Raw genomic sequence first — 21,923 nt, forward strand, 5'->3', positions numbered from 1 at the left:
GGAAGTGTTTGATGGGACAGTGTAGAGGGAGCTTTACTCTGTATCTAACCCGTGCTGTACCTGCCCTGGGAGTGTTTGATGGGACAGTGTAGAGGGAGCTTTACTCTGTATCTAACCCGTGCTGTACCTGCCCTGGGAGTGTTTGATGGGACAGTGTAGAGGGAGCTTTACTCTGTATCTAACCCATGCTATACCTGCCCTGGGAGTGTTTGATGGGACAGTGTAGAGGGAGCTTTACTCTGTATCTAACCCGTGCTGTACCTGCCCTGGGAGTGTTTGATGGGACAGTGTAGAGGGAGCTTTACTCTGTATCAAACCCGTGCTGTACCTGTCCTGGAAGTGTTTGATGGGACAGTGTAGAGGGAGCTTTACTCTGTATCTAACCCGTGCTGTACCTGCCCTGGGAGTGTTTGATGGGACAGTGTAGAGGGAGCTTTACTCTGTATCTAACCCGTGCTGTACCTGCCCTGGGAGTGTTTGATGGGACAGTGTAGAGGGAGCTTTACTCTGTATCTAACCCGTGCTGTACCTGCCCTCTGAGTGTTTGATGGGACAGTGTAGAGGGAGCTTTACTCTGTATCTAACCCGTGCTGTACCTGCCCTGGGAGTGTTTGATGGGACGGTGTAGAGGGAGCTTTACTCTGTATCTAACCCGTCCCTTACCTGCGATGGGAGTGTTTGATGGGACAGTGTAGAGGGAGCTTTACTCTGTATCTAACCCGTCCCTTACCTGCGATGGGAGTGTTTGATGGGACAGTGTAGAGGGAGCTTTACTCTGTATCTAACCCGTGCTGTACCTGCGATGGGAGTGTTTGATGGGACAGTGTAGAGGGAGCTTTACTCTGTATCTAACCCGTGCTGTACCTGTCCTGGAAGTGTTTGATGGGACAGTGTAGAGGGAGCTTTACTCTGTATCTTACCCGTGCTGTACCTGCCCTGGGAGTGTTTGATGGGACAGTGTAGAGGGAGCTTTACTCTGTATCTAACCCGTGCTGTACCTGCCCTGGGAGTGTTTGATGGGACAGTGTAGAGGGAGCTTTACTCTGTATCTAACCCATGCTATACCTGCCCTGGGAGTGTTTGATGGGACAGTGTAGAGGGAGCTTTACTCTGTATCTAACCCGTGCTGTACCTGCCCTGGGAGTGTTTGATGGGACAGTGTAGAGGGAGCTTTACTCTGTATCAAATCCGTGCTGTACCTGTCCTGGAAGTGTTTGATGGGACAGTGTAGAGGGAGCTTTACTCTGTATCTAACCCGTGCTGTACCTGCCCTGGGAGTGTTTGATGGGACAGTGTAGAGGGAGCTTTACTCTGTATCTAACCCGTGCTGTACCTGCCCTGGGAGTGTTTGATGGGACAGTGTAGAGGGAGCTTTACTCTGTATCTAACCCGTGCTGTACCTGCCCTCTGAGTGTTTGATGGGACAGTGTAGAGGGAGCTTTACTCTGTATCTAACCCGTGCTGTACCTGCCCTGGGAGTGTTTGATGGGACGGTGTAGAGGGAGCTTTACTCTGTATCTAACCCGTCCCTTACCTGCGATGGGAGTGTTTGATGGGACAGTGTAGAGGGAGCTTTACTCTGTATCTAACCCGTCCCTTACCTGCGATGGGAGTGTTTGATGGGACAGTGTAGAGGGAGCTTTACTCTGTATCTAACCCGTGCTGTACCTGCCCTGGGAGTGTTTGATGGGACAGTGTAGAGGGAGCTTTACTCTGTATCTAACCCGTCTTTTACCTGCGATGGGAGTGCTTTACTGGATGTGCATCGGTTGCATTAAAATACCGATAATGTTTCTGTTTAGCCCAGTAATGTAACCGAAGCCGTTTCTATATTTAGTCACTGATGCCGTGTTTTTTCGGTGTTGCACGACACAGGGATTGGGGTCCCTGTCCAGCCAGTGTCCGAAGCCCGGCTGGAGTGTTGCCTGTTCCTTTTACCGTGAGAGCGAGAGGCCCGTGTGAACGGACATCCCACCCCACCCCCTGGTGTCTCTCGTCACCTCCCTGCGGCCCTGCTCTCTGGGCTGCTGCTTCTGCTTCTTCTCCGGAGTAATTCTTAACATCTGAGAGCTGGTTGGGCCCCGCTCCCTGCTCCACACGTGAGTCGCAGGCTCTCTCTTCATCACAAGAAGGAAAGAGATAATTTGCATTTCACGACCCCAGCCCGTCCTAAAGTCCTCCACAGCCAACCAAGTGTGGTCACTGTTGTAATGTGGGAAATGCGCACAGCAAGCTCCCACAAACAGGAGTGAGATAAACGACCAGACCGTTTGTTTTAGTGATACAGGTTGAGAGATAAATATTGGCCCAAAAATTTCCCCTGCTCTTCTTCGAAATAGGGCCATGGGCTCTTTTACATCCACCTGAGTGGTCAGACAGGACCTCGTTTTAACGTATCATCTGTAGGATGGCACCTCCGACAGTGTAGCACCCCCTCAGCGCCCCCTCGGCTACCAACTGAGCTGCTGCAGCTGACAACCTTGTATTGAATGGTGAAGGACTATAGCGCACCTCTCTCACAGTTTATCACTTGGAGATATCGTAGAAAGTTGGCGTGAGTAATTTAAAGGGACCTCGGCTTCTTGACAAATAGGGTTTGTGAAACTTCTTTGGGTCGCACTTATAGAAAGCAGGAGCATCGGTTGTGGTGAAATCCACCAAGTTATCCAGCTCGTTCCGACACGGTCCGACTCAGAGATGCTGCCCCTTTAATTGAAGAGTTGATGTGACATAACCTGTGAAAGGAGAGCTCGACTGGGTCATGGACGTTATCTGAAGCCTGGGATTAAATTGCAGCCTTGCTCACACCGTGTACCATCCAGAATCTCAGCAATGTGTGACCCAGACCTGGCTGCAAGTGAGATCGATTGAAGACCGCCCCGAGATACTGTGATATCAGTGCTGTGGCGTGACACTGTCACGTGTGGAGTGGAGGGAAATGGGTTTCAGCTTCAAAGGAAAAGTGCTGTCGAGTTACGGGACTGTGCTCTGCTTTCTTTGTACGTTTGGGGTCTCCACCCGCTGCTGATTCATCGTGGCCTCGATCCCATCTCCTGGAACTTGCTGTGGGCACACTCCGCGGTGTGACAGGGATGGGAACTCCCTCGCCCTCTCTCTCTCCCGTGTGTACATCTCTCTCTCCCGTGTGTGTGTGTCTCTCTCTCCCTCTCTCTCTACCGTAGAAACATAGAAAATAGGAGCAAGAGTAGGCCATTCGGCCCTTCGGGCCTGCTCCGCCATTCCAAATGATCATGGCTGATCATCTAACTCAGTATCCTGTTCCCGCTTTTTCTCCATATCCCTTGATCCCTTTAGAATTAAGAAATATATCTATCTCCTTCTTGAATACATCTAATGACTTGGCCTCCACTGCCTTCTGTGGTAGAGAATTCCACAGGTTCACCACCCTCTGAGTGAAGACGTTTCTCCTCATCTCGGTTCTAAATGGCAAACCCCGTATCCTGAGACTGTGACCCCTGGTTCTGGACTCCCCAGCCAGCGGGAACATCCTCCCTGCATCTAGTCTGTCTCGTCCTGTTAGAATTTTATATGTTTTGATGAGATCACCTCTCATTCTTCTAAACTCTAGTGAATACAGGCCTAGTCGATCCAATCTCTCCTCATACATCAGTCCTGCCATCCCAGGAATCAGTCTGGTAAACCTTCGTTGCACTCCCTCCATGGCAAGGACATCCTTCCTCAGATAAGGAGACCAAAACGGCACACAATACTCCAGATGTGGTCTCACCAAGGCCCTGTACAACTGCAGTAAGACATCCCTGCTCCTGTACTCAAATCCTCTTGCAATGAAGGCCAACATACCATTCGCCTTCCTAACTGCTTGCTGCACCTGAATGCTCGCTTTCAGCGACTGGTGTACAAGGGCACCCAGGTCTCCTTGCACCTCCCCTTTTCCCAATCTATCACCATTCAGATAATAATCTGCCTTTTTGTTTTTACAACCAAAGTGGATAACCTCACATTTATCCACGTTATACTGCATCTGCCATGTTCTTGCCCACTCACCCAACTTGTCTAAATCACATTGGAGCCTCTTTGCATCCTCCTCACAGCTCACATTCCACCCCAGCTTTGTGTCGTCTGCAAACTTGGAAATGTTACATTTAGTTCCCTCATCCAAATCGTTGATATATATTGTGAATTGCTGGGGTCCAAGCACTGATCCCTGCAGTACCCCACTAGTCACTGCCTGCCACCCAGAAAAAGACCCGTTTATTCCTACTCTCTGTTTCCTGTCTGTCAACCAATTCTCAATCCATGCCAGTATATTCCCCCCAATCCCATGTGCTTTAATTTTGCACACTAACCTCTTGTGTGGGACTTTATCAAAAGCCTTCTGAAAATCCAAATACACCACATCCACTGGTTCTCCCCTATCTATTCTACTAGTTACATCCTCAAGAAACTCCAGTAGATTTGTTAAGCATGATTTCCCTTTCATAAACCCATGCTGACTTTGTCCAATCTCGTTAATGCCCTCCAAGTGTTCTGTTATCACATCTTTTATAATAGACTCTATTTTCCCCACTACTGATGTTAGGCTAACTGGTTTGTAATTCCCTGTTTTTTCTCTCCCTCCTTTTTTAAATAGTGGGGTTACATTTGCCACCCTCCAATCTGTAGGAACTGTTCCAGAGTCAATAGAATTTTGGAAGATGATCACCAATGCATCCACTATTTCCAGGGCCACTTCCTTTAGTACTCCGGGATGTAGATTATCAGGCCCTGGGGATTTCCCTAGCACTTTTTTTTTACCAATACTGGTTTCCTTCGGTTCCTCCCTCTCACTAGACCCTTGGTTCCCTAACATTTCTGTCAGGTTATTTGTGTCCTCCTTTGTGAAAACAGAACCAAAGTACGTGTTTAATTGTTCTGCCATTTCTTTGTTCCCCATTATAAATTCCCCCATTTCTGACTGTAAGGGACCTACATTTGTCTTCACTAATTTTTTTCTCTTGACATATTTATAGAAGCTTTTACAGTCAGTTTTTTTGTTCCCTGCTAGTTTACTCTCATACTCTATTTTTCCCCTCTTAATCAATCTCTTTGTCCTCCTTTGCTGAATTCTGAACTACTCCCAATCCTTAGGCTTGCTGCTTTTTCTGGTAATTTTATATGTCTCCTCTTTGGATCTAACACTATCCCTAATTTCTTTTGTAAGCCGCGGTTGAGCCACCTTTCCTGTTTTATTTTTGCGCCAGACAGAAATGAATAATTGTTGTAATTCCTGCACACGTTCTTTAAATATTATCCATTGCCTATCCATCGTCATCCCTTTTAGTAAAGTTCCCCAATCTATCCTCGCCAACTCGCACCTCATACTTTCGTAATTTCCTTTATTTAGATTCAGGACCCTAGTTTCGGATTCAACTATTTCACTCTTTATCTTAACGAGGAATTCTATCATGTTATGGTCGCTCTTCCCTAAGGGACCCCGCAAAACAAGATTGTTAATTAATCCTTTCTCATTGCACAATATCCAGTCTGGGATCGCCTGTTCTCTAGTTGGTTCCTCAACGTATTGGTCTAGAAATCCATCTCGTACACACTCCAGGAATTCCTCCCCCACAGTGTTATTGCTAATTTGGTTTGACCAATCTATATGTAGGTTAAAGTAACCCATGATTATAGTTGTACCCTTCTTGCACGTGTCTCTAATTTCCTGTTAACGCCCTCCCCTACATCTCCACTACTGTTTGGGGGCCTATAGACAACCCCCACCAACGTTTTCTTGCCCCTTGGTGTTTCTTAGCTCCACCCATACAGATTCCACATCGTGATTTTCCGAGCCAATATCCTTCCTCACTATTGCATTGATTTCCTCCTTTACTAACAACGCTACCCCACCTCCTTTCCCTTTTTGCCTGTCCTTCCTAAATATTGAATACCCCTGGATGATCAGTTCCCATCTTTGGTCACCCTGCAGCCATGTCTCTGTAATCCCAACTATATCATAACCGTTAATATCTATCTGCGCCGTTAACTCATCTCCCTTATTGCGAATGCTCCGCGCATTTAGACACAATGCCTTTAGACTTGTCTTTTTAAGATTGCTAGTCACCTTAGTTTTATTTTGCACTATGGCCCTATTTGTTTCTCACCCTTGTTTTCTCTGCCTTCCATTATTGCTTCTTCCCTTTCTGTCTTTTGTTCCTATCTTTGTTTTCCCCTCCTGTCTCCCCGCTCAGGTTCCCATCCCCCTGCCATTCTAGTTTAAACCTTCCCCAACAGCACTAGCAAACCCCCGCGAGGACATTGGTCCCGGTCCTGCTCGGGTGTAACCCGTCCCGCTTGTACAGGTCCCACCTTCCCCAGAACCGGTCCCAATGTCCCAGGAATCTAAATCCCTCCCTCCTACACCATCCCTGCAGCCACGCATTCATCCTGTCTATTCTCCTGTTCCTATACTCACTAGCACGTGGCACTGGTAGTAATCCTGAGATCACTACCTTTGAGGTCCTGCAGGACCTCATCCCTTTTTTTACCTAGGTCGTTAGTACCGATATGGACCACGACTACTGGCTGTTCACCCTCCCCCTCCAGAATGCCCTGCAGCCGCTCCGTGACATCCTTGACCCTAGCACCAGGGAGGCAACATACCATCCTGGAGTCACGTTTGCGGCCACAGAAACGCCTATCTGTTCCCCTTACAATTGAATCCCCTATCACTATAGCCCTGCCACTCTTCTTCCCCTCCTCCTGTGCAGCAGAGCCACCCGTGGTGCCCTGAACCTGGCTCTTGCTGCTTTCCCCTGATAAGCCATCTCCCCCAACAGTATCCAAAGCGGTATATCTGTTTGAGAGGGAGATGGCCCCAGGGGACTCCTGCCTAGTCCTTTTACTCTGCCTGGCGGTCACCCATTTCCTTTCTGCCTGCGTAATCTTTACCTGCGGTGTGACCACCTCACTGAACGTGCTATCCACGATAATCTCAGCATCGCGGATGCTCCACAGTGAGTCCACCCGCAGCTCCAGCTCCGAAATACAGTTAGTCAGTAGCTGCAGCTGGACTCACCTCTCCCGTGTGTGAGTCTCTCTCTCCCTCGCCCTGTCTCCCGTGTGTGTGCCTCACCCTCGCCCCCGCTCTCTCCCGTGTGTGTGTGTGTCTCTAGCCCCCTCCGCTCCCCCTGCTGTATGTATGAGTCTGTCTGTTGCTTGTTATCTGCCACTGTTTCTGTCACTGATGGCTGTTTCAAAGACCACCCTTGGCGAATGCTTTTGAACAGGTTGTGATTATTATTTTTTGCTTCGCCTCATTGAATGTAAATAATCTCCATTGATGCATCATTGTGTAACTTTATGTGAGTGTTTTGAAACCTGGAAACGCAACTTAGAGCAAAATGAAAGTAATAGATTTGCAGGGAGAGTAATTAACAGATGAAATGAAATTTTAAAAAAATCTGTTGACAACGAGTATCGATTTTATGGATGATCAATCAATATATTGCTGCATCCGTCCTGAGGCACAGTACGGGCGCCTGGCCACGGGGCCACGGGTACGGGCGCCTGGCGACGGGGCCACGGGTACGGGCGCCTGGCGACGGGGCCACGGGTACGGGCGCCTGGCGACGGGGCCACGGGTACGGGCGCCTGGCGACGGGGCCACGGGTACGGGCGCCTGGCGACGGGGCCACGGGTACGGGCGCCTGGGGACGGGGCCACGGGTACGGGCGCCTGGCGACGGGGCCACGGGTACGGGCGCCTGGCGACGGGGCCACGGGTACGGGCGCCTGGCCACGGGGCCACGGGTACGGGCGCCTGGCCACGGGGCCACGGGTACTGGCGACGGGGCCACGGTTACGGGCGCCTGGCGACAGGGTCATGATTACAGGCGAACGTGAAACTGAAGTCAATAATTTGGGTAATTTGTGAGCCAGCGACTTTGCCAGATTTTTGTAAAAACCCAACTGGTTCACTAACTTCCCAGGACAGGAACTTGCCGCCCTTCCTGGTTTGACCCACGGGCGATTGACTCTTAATACCCTGAGGGCAACAAGAGATGGGCAATGAATAAGGCATTGCCAGTGCTGCCCACATCCCAAGAAAATTTTTAAAAAGTGGTGCCCATATCATTGGCACCATGGGTTATGCTGTCAGTGCCAGTCTATTCTATTTCGAGTTTACCCACTCCCCCTCTCTTTCTTCGGCCTCACTCTCGTACATCGAAGACACAAGGTATGTGCGTTATGCTGATGGGCTTTGTGTTTGTCTTTGCAGGAGTCGGAAGATTCAAATCCGTAACATACCGCCTCATCTGCAGTGGGAGGTGAGTGGCCTACGGTCAGTTGGTGGCTAACCATTTATTTGCTTACCTTTTTAAAATGAGGGGAGTTTGGAGTGACTCAAGTTACTCTCCGCAGTCACCGACCCCAACGATGTGTCCGGGCTCCACGTGATGCTGCTTCAGCGGGCAGGACATGGCACGGCTTGGATTCAGTGCCAGTCTGGGCAGTGAGTGGGTAGCTGCCATGTGCATGTTACTATTATTTGAGATATAGGAGTAATGCATGAGGTTAGAGATTTGATTTCACCTGTGATTAAACACACTATTTCCTGGAGGCCTTTCGGCCCTCCTTTCACTGTGCTGGAAGGTTTTCTTCTAAGCCGACGGAATTGACCGCCATCAGCATTTCCAGCCAATAGCAAAGTATCACGCGACGGGTAAATGGTGGCTTATCGGGTTTGAGGGGGGGGGAACAACAACAACAACTTGCATTTATATGGTGCCTAAATGTCCCAAGGTACTTCACAGGAGTGTAATCAAACAAAATTTGACACCGAGCCACATAAGGAGATATTAGGACAGGTGACCAAAAGCTCAGTCAAACAGGTAGGTTTTAAGGAGCGCCTTCAAGGAGGAGAGAGAGGTGGAGAGAATTCCGGAGCTTCGGGCCTTTGCAGCTTAAGGCACGGCCGCCAGTGGTGGAGCAATTAAAATCGGGGATGCGGATGAGAATTTTAAAATCGAGGCGTTCCCGGACCGGGAGCCAATGTAGGTCAGTGAGCACGGGGGGTGATGGGAGAACGGGACTTGGTGCGAGTTAGGATACGGGCAACAGAGTTTTTGACGAGCTCAAGTTTAGAGAGAGTGTAAGATGAGAGGCCAGTCAGGAGGACATTGGAATAGTCCAGTCTAGAGGTAACAAAGGCATGGATGAGGGTTTCAGCAGCAGATGAGCTGAGGCGGGGTGGAGACGGGCGATGTTACGGAGGTGGAAGTAGGCGGTCTTGGTGATGGAGCGGATATGTGGTCAGAAACTCATCTCAGGGTCAGATAGGACGCCAAGGTTGTGAACAGTCTGGTTCAGCCTCAGAGAGTGGCCAGAGAGAGGGATGGAGTCGGTGGTTAGGGAACAGAGTTTGTAGCAGGGACCAAAGACAATGACTTCAGTTTTCCCAATATTTAGTTGGAGGAAATTTTTGCTTGTCGGACAAGCAGCGTGACAAATCCGAGACAGTGGAGAGGTCGAGGGAGGTGGTGGTGAGGTAGAGCTGGGTGTCATCAGTGTACATATGGAAACTGATGTCATGTTTTCGGATGATGTCGCCGAGGGGCAGCCTATAGATTAGAAATAGGAGGGGGGTCAAGGATGGATCCTTGGGGGACTCCAGAGGTAACGGTGCGGGAGCGGGAAGAGAAGCCATTGCAGGAGATTCTCTGGCTACAACTGGACAGATAAGAATGGAACCAGACGAGCGCAGTCCCACCCAGCTGGACAATGGGGGAAAGGCGTAGGAGAAGATGGCGTGGTCAATCAACCATGTCAAAGGCTGCAGACAAGCGGAGAAGGATGAGGAGGGATAGTTTACATCGTCACAGAGGATATCATTGTGACTTTGATAAGGCCAGCAAGGTGATTGAAGAAGGACAGATGGAGAGGTGCAGTCAGCACCACTAGTAGGAGCATGGGGGCTGGTACTTGAAAAAATATATCATCTTTATTCATACATTCTGGGGATGTGAGTATCACCGGCAAGGCCAGTATTTATTGCCCATCCCTCTTTCCCCAGAGAAGGTGGTGGGTGGGCCTTCTTGAACCATTGCAATTCAGGCCAGACTGGGTCAGGACAGCAGGTTTCCTTCCCTAAAGGAGATCAGTGAACCAGTTGGGTTTTTATGACAATCCGACAGCTTCATGGTTACTTTTACTGCTGCTTGCTTTTTATTTCCAGATTGGTTTTTTTAAGCCGAATTTGAAATCTCAAACTGCTTGCGTGAGATTTGAACTCGTGCTTTCTGGTTTATTAGTTCAGTAATTTAACCACTAGACTACTGTACCCGGTATGGCCTTGTAACTTATTTCTAAACCTCCACCCTGCCAAGGTAAAGCCCTGACTGGTGTGCCCAAAGATTAAACCCAGTTGTTCCCGACCAGTTCGGAATCTCCTGATGCGTTGTCTTTTGGAATTGAGTTTCATCCCAAGCCGCAGTGGTTTGGCATCAACCTTGAGAGTCCTTCGATGGTTTCACCTCTCTGTTTGTCCGAGCTGTCGGCTGCCTTGGATTAATCACACTCACAGTGACACATTGGTTCAGCCCCAGTCTGTTAGCTAATTCATTTGTCCAGCATTCTCATTGGCATTTTAAGTAATTAAGTGTTGGAATTTTTAGCATTTTTTTTTAATTCTGTAGATTATAGTGAGAGTAAAAGTCGATTGTGTCAAATTCTGTGGGGAGTCCCTGATTCTCACTGTGACCGGGTGAGTAGCGGACACTCGGACCCCTGCCCTCCCAGGGCACATGCAGCTCTCCACTCAACACACAATCTCTAGGTGTCATGGAGGCTTTGGGTCGAGGCGTGACCTGGTTAAACTCGCCCACAGTTAATCTTTGAAGAATTTACCAGCTGTATGCCCTGACGACACGACAATTAAACAGTCCACCACCATTCATGACTGGATGTGGCAGGACTGCAGAGCTTGTTTAGAGCTGTAGTGTCGTCAGGGCAGAGAGCCGGGAGGAGGAGGCTCTGTAAACATCCCCATCCTCAACGATGGCGGAGTCCAGCACGTGTGTGCAAAAGACAAGGCTGAAGCGTTTGCAACCATCTTCAGCCAGAAGTGCCGAGTGGATGATCCATCTCGGTCTCCTCCCGATATCCCCATCATCACAGAATCCAGTCTTCAGCCAATTCGATTCACTCCACGTGATTTCAAGAAACGGCTGAGTGCACTGGATACAGCAAAGGCTATGGGCCCCGACAACATCCCAGCTGTAGTGCTGAAGACTTGTACTCCAGAACTAGCTGCGCCTCTAGCCAAGCTGTTCCAGAACAGCTACAACACTGGCATCTACCCGACAATGTGGAAAATTGCCCAGGTACGTCCTGTCGACAAAAAGCAGGACAAATCCAATCCGGCCAATTACCGGCCCATCAGTCTACTCTCGATCATCAGCAAAGTGATGGAAGGTGTCGTCGACAGTGCTATCAAGCGGCACTTACTCACCAATAACCTGCTCGCCGATGCTCAGTTTGGGTTCCGCCAGGACCACTCAGCTCCAGACCTCATTACAGCTTTGGTCCAAACATGGACAAAAGAGCTGAATTCCAGAGGTGAGGTGAGAGTGACTGCCCTTGACATCAAGGCAGCATTTGACCGAGTGTGCCACCAAGGAGCCCTAGTAAAATTGAAGTCACTGGGAATCGGGGAAAACTCTCCAGTGGCTGGAGTCATACCTAGCACAAAGGAAGATGGTAGTGGTTGTTGGAGGCCAATCATCTCAGCCCCAGGACATTGCTGCAGGAGTTCCTCAGGCAGTGTCCTAGGCCCAACCATCTTCAGCTGCTTCATCAAAGACCCTCCCTCCATTATAAGGTCAGAAATGGGGATGTTTGCTGATGATTGCACAGTGTTCAGTTCCGTTCGCAACCCCTCAAATAATGAAGCAGTCCGAGCCCGCATGCAGCAAGACCTGGACAACATCCAGGCTTGGGCTCATAAGTGGCAAGTAACATTCGCGCCAGACAAGTGCCAGGCAATGACCATCTCCAACAAGAAAGAGTCTAACTACCTCCCTTTGACATTCAACGGCATTACCATCGCCGAATCCCCCACCATCAACATCCTGGGGGTCACCATTGACCAGAAACTTAACTGGACCAGCCACATAAATACTGTGGCCACAAGAGCAGGTCAGAGGCTGGGTATTCTGCGGCGAGTGACTCACCACCTGACTCCCCAAAGCCTTTCCACCATTTACAAGGCACAAGTCAGGAGTGTGATGGAATACTCTCCACTTGCCTGGATGAGAGCAGCTCCAACAACACTCAAGAAGCTCGACACCATCCAGGACAAAGCAGCCCGCTTGATTGGCACCCATCCACCACCCTAACCATTCTCTCCCTTCATCACCGGCGCACCGTGGCTGCAGTGTGTACCATCCACAGGATGCACTGCAGCAACTCGCCAAGGCTTCTTCGACAGCACCTCCCAAACCCGCGACCTCTACCACCTAGAAGGACAAGGGCAGCAGGTGCATGGGAACAACACCACCTGCACGTTCCCCTCCAAGTCACACACCATCCTGACTTGGAAATATATCGCCGTTCCTTCATCATCGCTGGGTCAAAATCCTGGAACTCCCTTCCTAACAGCACTGTGGGAGAACCTGCACCACACGGACTGCAGCGGTTCAAGAAGGCGGCTCACCATCACCTTCTCAAGGGCAGTTAGGGATGGACAATAAATGCCGGCCTCGCCATCGACGCCCACATCCCATGAACGAGTAAAAAAAAAGACAGCGTGGAGCTAACCCCAGACACCCCTTCCCTGGAAATCTATCTGAACTGCCTGCTGATGCAGCACTGAAATGGTGGGAGACTCGTCTGTTTGTAAATGAACGAACTCTATTGCGGGAACCAACGTCAAGGGCTATCCGGCATGCTGTAACCTTGGGCTCCAGAGCTGGTTGGCCACCAGACTGTGCCCTGCGAGGCTCTCGATTCCAGGAGGCCAATAGACAAGGGTGCAGCACAATGCAGTTTGGTGAAATTGGCCAAGGAGACATGCTTTCTTGGGTCTTGACAAATGCGAAACCAAGGCCGAGCCAGGAGGATTTGACCCTCCCCCCAATTTAATCCATGTTTGTGGGAAGCCATCGCAGGAAAATTCAGCCACGCTCGGGACCCACAAACTGATGTGTCTGACTCATCAATATCTATAGCCCGCTGTTCTCAAAATCAAGGTCTTTTTTTTAAAAAGTCTTGCATTTATGTAGCGCCTTTCACAACCTTGGGGCGTCCCAAAGCGCTTTACAGCCAATGAAGTATTTTTTGAAGTGTAATCACTGTTGTAATGTAGGAAACACGGCAGCCAATTTGTGCACAGCAAGATCCCACAGACAGCAATGTGACAATGACCAGATCATCTGTTTTAGTAATGTTGGTTGAGGGATAAATATTGGCCAGGACACTGGGCAGAACTCCCCTGCTCTTCTTCAAATAGTGCCGTGGGATCTTTTACATCCACCCGAGAGGGCAGACAGGGCCTCGGTTTGACGTCTCATCCGACAGTGCAGCACTCCCCTCAGTACTACACTGGAGTGTCAGCCTGGATTTTGTGCTCAGGTCCATTACGTATTGTCAGAGAATGAGGTGGAGTTTTACCGTGGGTAATTTGGGAAAGAGCTCTACTGCGGCCCTTTAATGGGAGAGTATTCTGTGATTGCGGACGGCAGGCAGCGGTGAGATCTCATGCTATGTAGGTAACAACTGCCTCTTGTTTGAACCTGATGACTTGGCAACGTAGCCCTGCCACACACACATACCGAACGTGAGGCAAAGTCGGCCTCGACACTGGTCAACAGATCCACAGTAGCTAAATGGCAAGGCTGTGTGAAGCTTAAGATATTGTCGGTCAGCAACTCAAAAGCTGCGTGAAATGTGCAGACCCAAAGAGCGTCTGAGCAACGACGCGCCTGAGACGCAGACCCAAAGAGCATCTGAGCAACGACGTGCCTGAGACGCAGACCCAAAGAGCATCTGAGCAACGACGCGCCTGAGACGCAGACCCAAAGAGCATCTGAGCAACGACGCGCCTGAGACGCAGACCCAAAGAGCATCTGAGCAACGACGCGCCTGAGACGCAGACCCAAAGAGCATCTGAGCAACGGCGCGCCTGAGACGCAGACCCAAAGAGCGTCTGAGCAACGACGCGTCTGAGACGCAGACCCAAAGAGCGTCTGAGCAACGACGCGTCTGAGACGCAGACCCAAAGAGCGTCTGAGCAACGGCGCGCCTGAGACGCAGACCCAAAGAGCATCTGAGCAACGACGCGCCTGAGACGCAGACCCAAAGCGCGTCTGGGTGGGAACGTTTTGTCCCATGACCAACGCTCAAACTTGTCACGCCTCACACAGCAAATACTGACCAGTCTCCGCCAAGCTACATTCAGCCATAAGCGCTCGAGCTGAAGTTTATATTAGTTCCGAACCCTCAGAATGCAGCTACAAGCCCGCAGTTCTCAAACTGCCCCTTCCACCATTGGCTGGCGTTAGCAGACTGGATGTCTTGGTGCAACCATCCAGGAGATAGCGAGGCTGACAGTGCTGTGTAAGCCACCCAAAGTATTAAAGCTGCCTTGGGGTTGATCATTGCATCACGGTGAGTGTAGACTTCCTGTTAATCTAGCCCTTGCATCCAACCAGGAAGCAGTTCAGCAGTGACATGGTGGACGCCAGGTTCCCATTTGCATCCAGAAAGCCAGCTGCCTTTTTACATTTTTGCACTCACCAAGGTGAGGGATGTTCAGAAGATTTGCATTTCCAAAGAGCCTTATTATGGCTCTCAGACGCCCCAAAATGCTTCACATACCACGAAAATGCAGCGCCTGTTCTGTAGGCAAACATGGCAGCCATTTTGCACACATCAAGATCCGCAAGTGGCAATGTGATGAATGACCAGATAGTCTGTTGCTGATGGTGTTGGTCACAGAAGGAATGTTGTCCCGGACAACAGGAGAACATCCTCTCCTCAAACTGTGCCACATCCACCTGAAGTACTGGGATAGGTGGATGGGGACTTGGTTTAACATCTCATCCAAAGAAAGAGTGCTACCTGCCGAGCCAAGCTGACACAATGTTTGCCATGTAGAATGGAACATGATGATATTTGGAGCTCCCAAGGCCCCTCTGCCCCCAAGGTCCCAATATTTGCTTTAACTGTGCAGTGTGGAACCTCCTGTACTGCAGCAGAAGGTAGTTTCAAGACCCCACACCAGGTATCTCCATGTCCTCCTGAATGGGATTGCCAGCTGAGTGGAGCCAAATTAGTTCAGCCAACAGGCAGAGCTGACTCTCAACCTGTCCTTGTGGCCTTGATTGTGACGGAGGTCCCAGAGATGAAGACCCAATCACCTCACCAGTGAGCCCACCCTGACCTCGACAAACTTGACCAATGAAGAGGGTCGTGTAACAATGATGGACAAGGTTGACCACTGTCATTTGGTGTTCGTTTTCCTCCCTGATTTCCATGGCAACTAGAACAAGGTATTAGTAGACAGTAGCATCCAATTCTCCTCGACCCTGACAAAACGGTTGTTTAGTGCCTTGTCAAAACCAAACCCCTTGATCGTTATTTTTGATAGCTCATTCCTCCAGCCGTAATAATTTTCCCTGCCTTCAGCTCAGCTTCCCCCCCCCTTGTAAAGTGCTCACTGGTGTCTCCTTCACGAGGAACACCGTACAAACACACAGTGAAGATCTCCACCCACTTGGAAGAGGACTCCTGTGCCTCAAAGATGGTGATAGGCTCGAGCGGAGAGATAGACCGTGACGCCCAGGAAGGAGTCACCTGGATTCTGTTTCATGTGTTGCATAGGCACAACATCCATGTCATTGAACATAGTGACGTGACCCACAAAGTATTGAAAACACACCTCCTGCATTCATCATCCAGCCAAACGTGGTCCCCAAGGCTACTTGGCTGGACTATAATTGGGAATTCAACGTGACCCCCCTGCCCGGGCCACGCCGCGGGACCCCCCCCTCCCCCGCCCCGCCCGGGTCACGCCGTGAGTCACAGTGTAACTCGGACGGACAAAGAACGTGACGATGCTGTCTGGGTCGCACCGTGTCACCCTCCTGTCTGGGCTGCATTGTGCGACACTGTCTGTCTGGGTTACACTGTGTGACTCTCTGTCTCTGGGTTACACTGTGTGACTCTCTGTCTCTGGGTTACACCGTGTGACTCTCTGTGTCTGGGTTACACCGTGTGACTCTCTGTGTCTGGGTTACACTGTGTGACTCTCTGTGTCTGGGTTACACCGTGTGACTCTCTGTGTCTGGGTTACACCGTGTGACTCTCTGTGTCTGGGTTACACCGTGTGACTCTCTGTGTCTGGGTTACACTGTGTGACTCTCTGTCTCTGGGTTACACTGTGTGACTCTCTGTGTCTGGGTTACACTGTATGACTCTGTCTCTGGGTTACACCGTGTGACTCTCTGTCTCTGGGTTACACCGTGTGACTCTCTGTGTCTGGGTTACACTGTGTGACTCTCTGTCTCTGGGTTACACTGTGTGACTCTCTGTGTCTGGGTTACACTGTGTGACTCTCTGTCTCTGGGTTACACTGTGTGACTCTCTGTGTCTGGATTACACTGTGTGACTCTCTGTGTCTGGGTTACACCGTGTGACTCTCTGTCTCTGGGTTACACCGTGTGACTCTCTGTCTCTGGGTTACACCGTGTGACTCTCTGTCTCTGGGTTACACCGTGTGACTCTCTGTCTCTGGGTTACACTGTGTGACTCTCTGTGTCTGGGTTACACCGTGTGACTCTCTGTCTCTGGGTTACACTGTGTGACTCTCTGTCTCTGGGTTACACTGTGTGACTCTCTGTCTCTGGGTTACACCGTGTGACTCTCTATCTCTGGGTTACACCGTGTGACTCTCTGTGTCTGGGTTACACCGTGTGACTCTCTGTCTCTGGGTTACACCGTGTGACTCTCTGTCTCTGGGTTACACCATGTGACGCTCTGTGTCTGGGTTACACTGTGTGACTCTCTGTGTCTGGGTTACACTGTGTGACTCTCTGTGTCTGGGTTACACTGTGTGACTCTCTGTGTCTGGGTTACACTGTGTGACTCTCTGTGTCTGGGTTACACCGTGTGACTCTCTGTCTCTGGGTTACACTGTGTGACTCTCTGTGTCTGGATTACACTGTGTGACTCTCTGTGTCTGGGTTACACCGTGTGACTCTCTGTCTCTGGGTTACACTGTGTGACTCTCTGTGTCTGGATTACACTGTGTGACTCTCTGTGTCTGGGTTACACTGTGTGACTCTCTGTCTCTGGGTTACACTGTGTGACTCTCTGTCTCTGGGTTACACCGTGTGACTCTCTGTGTCTGGGTTACACCGTGTGACTCTCTGTGTCTGGGTTACACTGTGTGACTCTCTGTCTCTGGGTTACACTGTGTGACTCTCTGTGTCTGGGTTACACTGTGTGACTCTCTGTCTCTGGGTTACACCGTGTGACTCTCTGTGTCTGGGTTACACTGTGTGACTCTCTGTCTCTGGGTTACACTGTGTGACTCTCTGTGTCTGGGTTACACTGTGTGACTCTCTGTGTCTGGGTTACACTGTGTGACTCTCTGTGTCTGGGTTACACTGTGTGACTCTCTGTGTCTGGGTTACACCGTGTGACTCTCTGTCTCTGGGTTACACTGTGTGACTCTCTGTGTCTGGGTTACACCGTGTGACTCTCTGTCTCTGGGTTACACTGTGTGACTCTCTGTCTCTGGGTTACACTGTGTGACTCTCTGTGTCTGGGTTACACCGTGTGACTCTCTGTCTCTGGGTTACACTGTGTGACTCTCTGTCTCTGGGTTACACTGTGTGACTCTCTGTCTCTGGGTTACACTGTGTGACTCTCTGTCTCTGGGTTACACTGTGTGACTCTCTGTCTCTGAGTTACACTGTGTGACTCTCTGTGTCTGGGTTACACTGTGTGACTCTCTGTCTCTGGGTTACACCGTGTGACTCTCTGTGTCTGGGTTACACCGTGTGACTCTCTGTCTCTGGGTTACACTGTGTGACTCTCTGTGTCTGGGTTACACCGTGTGACTCTCTGTCTCTGGGTTACACTGTGTGACTCTCTGTGTCTGGGTTACACCGTGTGACTCTCTGTCTCTGGGTTACACTGTGTGACTCTCTGTCTCTGGGTTACACTGTGTGACTCTGTCTGGGTTACACCGTGTGACTCTCTATCTCTGGGTTACACCGTGTGACGCTCTGTGTCTGGGTTACACTGTGTGACTCTGTGTCTGGGTTACACTGTGTGACTCTCTGTGTCTGGGTTACACTGTGTGACTCTCTGTGTCTGGGTTACACTGTGTGACTCTCTGTGTCTGGGTTACACTGTGTGACTCTCTGTGTCTGGGTTACACCGTGTGACTCTCTGTCTCTGGGTTACACTGTGTGACTCTCTGTTTTCTGGGTTACACCGTGTGACTCTCTGTCTCTGGGTTACACTGTGTGACTCTCTGTCTCTGGGTTACACCGTGTGACTCTCTGTCTCTGGGTTACACCGTGTGACTCTCTGTCTCTGGGTTACACCGTGTGACTCTCTGTGTCTGGGTTACACCGTGTGACTCTCTGTGTCTGGGTTACACTGTGTGACTCTCTGTCTCTGGGTTACACTGTGTGACTCTCTGTCTCTGGGTTACACCGTGTGACTCTCTGTCTCTGGGTTACACCGTGTGACTCTCTGTCTCTGGGTTACACCGTGTGACTCTCTGTGTCTGGGTTACACCGTGTGACTCTCTGTGTCTGGGTTACACTGTGTGACTCTCTGTCTCTGGGTTACACCGTGTGACTCTCTGTCTCTGGGTTACACCGTGTGACTCTCTGTCTCTGGGTTACACCGTGTGACTCTCTGTGTCTGGGTTACACTGTGTGACTCTCTGTCTCTGGGTTACACTGTGTGACTCTCTGTCTCTGGGTTACACTGTGTGACTCTCTGTCTCTGGGTTACACCGTGTGACTCTCTGTCTCTGGGTTACACCATGTGACGCTCTGTGTCTGGGTTACACTGTGTGACTCTCTGTGTCTGGGTTACACTGTGTGACTCTCTGTGTCTGGGTTACACTGTGTGACTCTCTGTGTCTGGGTTACACTGTGTGACTCTCTGTGTCTGGGTTACACTGTGTGACTCTCTGTCTCTGGGTTACACTGTGTGACTCTCTGTCTCTGGGTTACACCGTGTGACTCTCTGTGTCTGGGTTACACCGTGTGACTCTCTGTGTCTGGGTTACACTGTGTGACTCTCTGTCTCTGGGTTACACTGTGTGACTCTCTGTGTCTGGGTTACGCTGTGTGACTCTCTGTCTCTGGGTTACACCGTGTGACTCTCTGTGTCTGGGTTACACTGTGTGACTCTCTGTCTCTGGGTTACACTGTGTGACTCTCTGTGTCTGGGTTACACTGTGTGACTCTCTGTGTCTGGGTTACACTGTGTGACTCTCTGTGTCTGGGTTACACCGTGTGACTCTCTGTCTCTGGGTTACACTGTGTGACTCTCTGTGTCTGGGTTACACCGTGTGACTGTCTGTCTCTGGGTTACACTGTGTGACTCTCTGTCTCTGGGTTACACTGTGTGACTCTCTGTGTCTGGGTTACACCGTGTGACTCTCTGTCTCTGGGTTACACTGTGTGACTCTCTGTCTCTGGGTTACACCGTGTGACTCTCTGTGTCTGGGTTACACCGTGTGACTCTCTGTTTCTGGGTTACACTGTGTGACTCTCTGTCTCTGGGTTACACTGTGTGACTCTCTGTGTCTGGGTTACACTGTGTGACTCTCTGTCTCTGGGTTACACCGTGTGACTCTCTGTCTCTGGGTTACACTGTGTGACTCTCTGTGTCTGGGTTACACTGTGTGACTCTCTGTGTCTGGGTTACACTGTGTGACTCTCTGTGTCTGGGTTACACTGTGTGACTCTCTGTCTCTGGGTTACACCGTGTGACTCTCTGTCTCTGGGTTACACTGTGTGACTCTCTGTCTCTGGGTTACACTGTGTGACTCTCTGTGTCTGGGGTACACTGTGTGACTCTCTGTCTCTGGGTTACACTGTGTGACTCTCTGTGTCTGGGTTACACTGTGTGACTCTCTGTCTCTGGGTTACACCGTGTGACTCTCTGTGTCTGGGTTACACTGTGTGACTCTCTGTCTCTGGGTTACACTGTGTGACTCTCTGTGTCTGGGTTACACCGTGTGACTCTCTGTCTCTGGGTTACACTGTGTGACTCTGTGTCTGGGTTACACCGTGTGACTCTCTGTCTCTGGGTTACACTGTGTGACGCTCTGTGTCTGGGTTACACTGTGTGACTCTCTGTCTCTGGGTTACACTGTGTGACTCTCTGTGTCTGGGTTACACCGTGTGACTCTCTGTCTCTGGGTTACACTGTGTGACTCTCTGTGTCTGGGTTACACTGTGTGACTCTCTGTGTCTGGGTTACACCGTGTGACGCTCTGTCTCTGGGTTACACTGTGTGACGCTCTGTGTCTGGGTTACACTGTGTGACGCTCTGTCTCTGGGTTACACTGTGTGACTCTCTGTGTCTGGGTTACACTGTGTGACTCTCTGTCTCTGGGTTACACCGTGTGACTCTCTGTCTCTGGGTTACACCGTGTGACTCTCTGTGTCTGGGTTACACCGTGTGACTCTCTGTCTCTGGGTTACACTGTGTGACTCTCTGTGTCTGGGTTACACCGTGTGACTCTCTGTGTCTGGGTTACACCGTGTGACGCTCTGTCTCTGGGTTACACTGTGTGACGCTCTGTGTCTGGGTTACACTGTGTGACTCTCTGTGTCTGGGTTACACTGTGTCACTCTCTGTCTCTGGGTTACACCGTGTGACTCTCTGTCTCTGGGTTACACCGTGTGACTCTCTGTGTCTGGGTTACACCGTGTGACTCTCTGTCTCTGGGTTACACCGTGTGACTCTCTGTGTCTGGGTTACACCGTGTGACTCTCTGTGTCTGGGTTACACCGTGTGACTCTGTCTGGGTTACACCGTGTGACGCTCTGTGTCTGGGTTACACCGTGTGACTCTCTGTCTCTGGGTTACACTGTGTGACTCTCTGTCTCTGGGTTACACTGTGTGACGCTCTGTGTCTGGGTTACACTGTGTGACTCTGTCTGGGTTACACCGTGTGACGCTCTGTGTCTGGGTTACACTGTGTGACTCTCTGTGTCTGGGTTACACTGTGTGACTCTCTGTCTCTGGGTTACACTGTGTGACTCTGTCTGGGTTACACCGTGTGACGCTCTGTCTCTGGGTTACACCGTGTGACTCTCTGTGTCTGGGTTACACCGTGTGACTCTGTCTGGGTTACACCGTGTGACGCTCTGTGTCTGGGTTACACTGTGTGACTCTCTGTGTCTGGGTTACACTGTGTGACTCTCTGTCTCTGGGTTACATTGTGTGACTCTGTCTGGGTTACACCGTGTGACGCTCTGTGTCTGGGTTACACCGTGTGACGCTCTGTGTCTGGGTTACACCGTGTGAAGCTCTGTGTCTGGGTTACACCGTGTGACGCTCTGTGTCTGGGTTACACTGTGTGACTCTCTGTGTCTGGGTTACACCGTGTGACGCTCTGTCTCTGGGTTACACTGTGTGACTCTGTCTGGGTTACACCGTGTGACTCTCTGTGTCTGGGTTACACCGTGTGACTCTCTGTGTCTGGGTTACACCGTGTGACGCTCTGTCTCTGGGTTACACCGTGTGACTCTCTGTCTCTGGGTTACACCGTGTGACTCTCTGTCTCTGGGTTACACTGTGTGACTCTCTGTCTCTGGGTTACACCGTGTGACGCTCTGTCTCTGGGTTACACTGTGTGACTCTCTGTGTCTGGGTTACATTGTGTGACGCTCTGTGTCTGGGTTACACTGTGTGACTCTCTGT

At 50.6% G+C, this 21,923-nt stretch overlaps 1 protein-coding gene across 1 annotated transcript in view; it reads left to right on the top strand.

The window, feature by feature from the left end:
* The window catches only part of LOC137311616 (insulin-like growth factor 2 mRNA-binding protein 2), a 110,394-nt gene that overhangs the window by 70,574 nt on the left and 17,897 nt on the right, over positions 1-21,923 (top strand). Inside the window, exon 3 of the mRNA XM_067978715.1 lies at positions 8,239-8,287. Coding sequence (XP_067834816.1) covers positions 8,239-8,287 — 49 coding nt within the window. The remainder of the gene's footprint in view (positions 1-8,238; positions 8,288-21,923) is intronic.

Source organism: Heptranchias perlo, unplaced genomic scaffold, assembly GCF_035084215.1.
Source record: "Heptranchias perlo isolate sHepPer1 unplaced genomic scaffold, sHepPer1.hap1 HAP1_SCAFFOLD_368, whole genome shotgun sequence".
Lineage (NCBI taxonomy): Eukaryota > Metazoa > Chordata > Chondrichthyes > Hexanchiformes > Hexanchidae > Heptranchias > Heptranchias perlo.